This window comes from Mizuhopecten yessoensis, unplaced genomic scaffold (genome assembly GCF_002113885.1).
Source record: "Mizuhopecten yessoensis strain PY_sf001 unplaced genomic scaffold, ASM211388v2 scaffold2971, whole genome shotgun sequence".
Taxonomy (NCBI): Eukaryota; Metazoa; Mollusca; class Bivalvia; order Pectinida; family Pectinidae; genus Mizuhopecten; species Mizuhopecten yessoensis.
Genome location: NW_018404811.1, coordinates 57,559 through 62,454, shown reverse-complemented (window position 1 = coordinate 62,454; position 4,896 = coordinate 57,559). Strand labels below are relative to the sequence as shown.

The 4,896-nt window shown below is 37.8% G+C and overlaps 1 protein-coding gene across 1 annotated transcript in view; it reads left to right on the top strand.

Moving 5' to 3' along the window:
* LOC110446728 (inner ear-specific collagen-like) overlaps nt 1–4,385 on the top strand; it is an 11,852-nt gene extending 7,467 nt beyond the window's left edge. Inside the window, exons 4-7 of the mRNA XM_021492013.1 lie at nt 1,711–1,746; nt 3,109–3,323; nt 3,707–3,893; nt 4,164–4,385. Of these exons, the coding sequence (XP_021347688.1) occupies nt 1,711–1,746; nt 3,109–3,323; nt 3,707–3,893; nt 4,164–4,219 (494 nt within the window). The 3' untranslated portion in view covers nt 4,220–4,385. The remainder of the gene's footprint in view (nt 1–1,710; nt 1,747–3,108; nt 3,324–3,706; nt 3,894–4,163) is intronic.
* The last annotated feature ends 511 nt before the right edge of the window (nt 4,386–4,896 follow it).

Genomic DNA, 4,896 nt, shown 5'->3' with positions numbered 1-4,896 from the left:
TCAGAACAAAGTACCGATAACATCCAGACAAACATGTCAGAACAATGTACCGATAAAATCTAGACAAACATGTCAGAAAAAAGTACTGATAGCATCAAGACAAACATGTCAGAACAATGTACCGATAACATCCAGACAAACATGTCAGAACAAAGTACCGATAACATCCAGACAAATATTTCAGAACAAAGTACCGATAACATCCAGACAAACATGTCAGAACAATGTACCGATAAAATCTAGACAAACATGTCAGAACAAAGTGCCGATAACATCCAGACAAATATGTCAGAACAATGTACCGATAAAATCCAGACAAACATGTCAGAACAAAGTACTGATAACATCCAGACAAACATATCAGAACAAAGTACCGATAACATCCAAACAAAAACATGTAAGAACAAAGAACCGATGACATCAAGACAAATATGTCAGAACAATGTACCGATAACATCCAGACAAAAACATGTAAGAGCAAAGTACCGATGACATCCAGACAAACATGTCAGAACAATGTACCGATAACATCCAGACAAATATTTCAGAACAAAGTACCGATGACATCCAGACAAACATGTCAGAACAAAGTACCGATAGCATCCAGAAAATATGTCAGAACAATGTACCGATAAAATCTACACAAACATGTCAGAACAATGTACCGATAACATCCAGACAAACATGTCAGAACAAAGTACCGATTACATCCAGAAAAATATGTCAGAACAATGTACCGATAAAATCTACACAAACATGTCAGAACAAAGTACTGATAGCATCAAGACAAACATGTAAGAACAAAGTACCGATAACATCCAGACAAACATGTCAGAACAATGTACCGATAACATCCAGACAAACATGTCAGAACAAAGTACCGATAACATCCAGACAAACATGTCAGAACAAAGTGCCGATAACATCCAGACAAAAATATGTCAGAACACCGTATTGGTAACATCCAGACAAACTTGTCAGAACAAAGTACCGATAACATATAGACAAACATGTCAGAACAAAGTACCGATGTTTTAACATCCAGACAAACATATCAGAACAAAGTACCGATAACATCAAGACAAAAACATGTCAGAACAATGTACCGATAACATCCAGACAAAAAATGTCCGTGTCTTTATTAATGTGTAGCACACATAAACTTAGGGTTGATCTCGTCTGGTTCCACTTCACTTCTCTATTTTGACGATGTCTCCAGGCCACTCGTGCTTATATGACCTGAGCTATTGCAGTACTTTACACCTATAACAAACAAACATATTGTCCTGGTATTGCATGTGACGTGGAATATTACATCGTCAGTGACATCACCTGTTAGCGACATAAATGTCACTTATTTGGAAAATTCTAAGTTCATATCCCTCATGTACTTATAAAGATTCATCTTTCTTAGCTCTAGACGGTCATATAAAACACAGGAAACCATGAAAGGTGGATGCGCCTTGATCACTCGTTTTCCCTAAGCTGTTACATACAGTATTGTTACTCCCCTATATGTATTTTCATCTATATTACTACATTTAATTTTTTCACTATTTTCGATTCTTTATGCGGTAGAGTTTATATAACGTAAGCTAACACTGCGGTCAACTGTCCTATCTTTTGTGTTTATTAAACTTGATGACGACAAAAATCCTTCCGATTATTCACCGTGATTGCTATAATATACCGCGTGTATTGTTTTTGCAGGAACCCCGGGTGGAAAAGGCGTTGATGGCGAACAAGGTAATAACCACTGAGAAGTCGATGTGTGAAGTTTTAATCCAAGCCTGGAGTGATTTTTCCTAAATGTTATTATTTCGCATACATCTTTTGAAAAATCTTCAAGACCTTGCAGGTATTTTGTTAGGTATTGATATATGATGTAGACGACAATGTTTACATTATCGTAGTGTTAACGTAAGGATTGACCTTCATATTGATTGCGTATACGGTAGTATGAACGCAGTTGGCAACGAACATGTTCTATGGTGCGCGATAGAACGAACATGTTCTATTGTGCACGATAAAACCAACATGTTCTATGGTGCGCTATAGAACCAACATGTTATATGGTGCGCGATAGAACCAACATGTTCTATGTAGCGCGATAGAACCAACATGTTCTATGGTGCGCGATAGAACCAACATGTTCTATGGTGCGCGATAGAACGAACATGTTCTATGTAGCGCGATAGAACCAACATATTCTATATAGCGCGATAGAACCAACATGTTCTATGTAGCGCGATAGAACCAACATGTTCTATGGTGCGCGATAGAACCAACATGTTCTATGGTGCGCGATACCCAACTGCCTTCATACATGTACTACCGTATACGCAATCAATATGAAGGTCAATCCTTAAGTAAACACTACGATAATGTCAACACGGCCGTCTACATTATATATATGATATTCTTTTAATTTTTTAATTAAATAATATAAACAGCACTTTGAACTAATGTATTCATTCATAACGGTCGGTATGTATTGACACTGCTCTAGTAGTGACGCGGTCGAACGTCGCAAAAGGAAGCTGACATTGTTTACCTTACCGTCATTTTTTTTGAATGCGCCTCCATGGAATAAGAAGTTTGCCAGCATCCATTTGATGCATAATCAGATACAAAATATCCCGAATATGTTCCATGTTTCTATATTTTGAAGAAACCTAAACAATGCCTGTCATTGAACAGCTATCTCGCGGAAGCGTAAACGGCGCCATATTTGAAACGGGTATCAATCCGCAGAGCCTTTTTTCATTGTTTATACGCTATGCATGCGTAGGCAGAGTTTACTGGAGAAGGGATAAGTCAGAGTTTACTGGAGAAGGGATAAGTCAGAGATTACTGGAGAAGGGAGAGACCTTTAACATGTTTATTGATGAAAAGTGCGCATCCAGGTTTTTTAACTGTTCTCAAAACAATGCTTTAATAACATTTACCATTAAAGTACTTTTAGAAGCTTTCACGTTTTAAACGTAGGGATATTTTGTTCTGTATCAGAAGATATCATTTATATTAGCATTGTTTTCCTGATAATGTACGTCTTCAATATTGATGCATATTATTTACTTGTAAGGTCTTTTGCGTCATATAATACAGGTCAACAAGGCCCCAAAGGAAACAGGGGGCCAGACGGATTGCAGGGACAGTCTGGTCAAGGAGGGCCAAAAGGAGACCCAGGTCAGCAGGGGCCAAAGGGCATGAGGGGAGACTCTGGGTTACAAGGTGATATCGGACCTCCAGGATTGAAGGGGGCAAAGGGTCAGACAGGTCAACCCGGGGATAAGGGTCAAAGAGGGATTCAAGGCAATAGTGTAAGTTGACAAAGTAAATCGAATCATCAAAACTAATATGTAAGTTGCATGTGTCTTTTGAACGGATGCAATATCGCTTAGCGATAATTAAATATTGCTTCGATAATAAGGATGTACTGATGACCACTGAATGTGACAAATGTTTTTCTCAATCAGGACTTTTAATCGTGTTAAAATATTACTAAATTGATGTAAATGTAATAACGTTTTATTAAACATTGAAGACTATCAAGAGAATAACATGCCCGTACACCTAATTCCGTTTCTTGGTAGATTTGTAGCTTAATCAACATCACACATTAATATATTGGTCTCATATCAAATGTCCAAACCGTATGTGATAGCACGATCTAACACAATTTACCATACATAATGTTACTTAGGGACACGCCGGAAGTGTAGGTGTATCCGGGGCGAAGGGAACACATGGTGATCGTGGTGAAACAGGAACCATGGGAGAAAAAGGACAGGCTGGAGTTACGGGCCCTGCTGGTGACAAGGGAGCACCAGGAGTACAAGGTTCCGCCGGAACTGACTCGAGGATGCTGTCGGACGGATGTGCCTGTATACGTAAGCCATCAGTAGATAAATCAGATGTTTGTTGATATTGTGAAAAAGTAGTATATTGTTGAGATTATTTGTAGTTTAATTGATGTTCGGATAATTCATTCAATGTCCAACTTTTTCAATAATCCCCGAAACAGTCATGAAGATCTCTGTCCTGATCCGGATATTTCCATGGCTGATACAGACCAAGGTCTCCTTGATTGACAAAGATGTTTGTTACACAGTTAATTCTTTTTCTATTCAGTAAACTGAACTTTGTTTTATCTTACACAGCTCAAACCCCACCAACTGTCATCCCGAGGTACAGGAAGCGGTTCACCATTACATGATGTCGATGCCAGTTTTGAATATTAAAACAGAAAACAATGAATTTGTTACACTTTGTTCAACTTATCTACTGTGTATTTGTTCCATAATTACTGTTATAATATGACTGGTGCTAATTCCTAGCCCTGATTGGAGGAGCGACGCCATGTGACGAGTGTGTAAATATGTTACAGACCTCGTTTTATGAATAGAAAAGTGTTACAGACCTCGACCTATAAATAGAAAAGTGTTACAGACCGCTACTAAAAATAGGCCTAGGTAATTTCCTAGCCAGTCTGTAATTCTGTTACCAATCACACTACTGAATTGAACTACAAATGAATTATCTCATCAAATTCTGAACTATGTGAATATTGATGATGTCGATTGTGCAAATAATATTTACTTGAAATTAAATATCACATGAATTGAAGCTGAAATTCAATTTTTGTGTATGTTATTTTGTATTTGAAGTCCTTCCCTCTGTGATTCCAAAATGGTCCATGCCATCCATGTGTTTGTGACTTGAAAAATTATTTATCTCATTGTAAAATGTCATATAATAAAACAATTGTGGACTTCAGTTTCGGTCTATTCCTTCGGCCTCTGTGAATGTTGTTTTAACCAGGTTTGTAAATCAGGGATAGACCTCACCTGAAGTCCATAATTGTATACTATTGACGTGTCCAACACCGCTGTT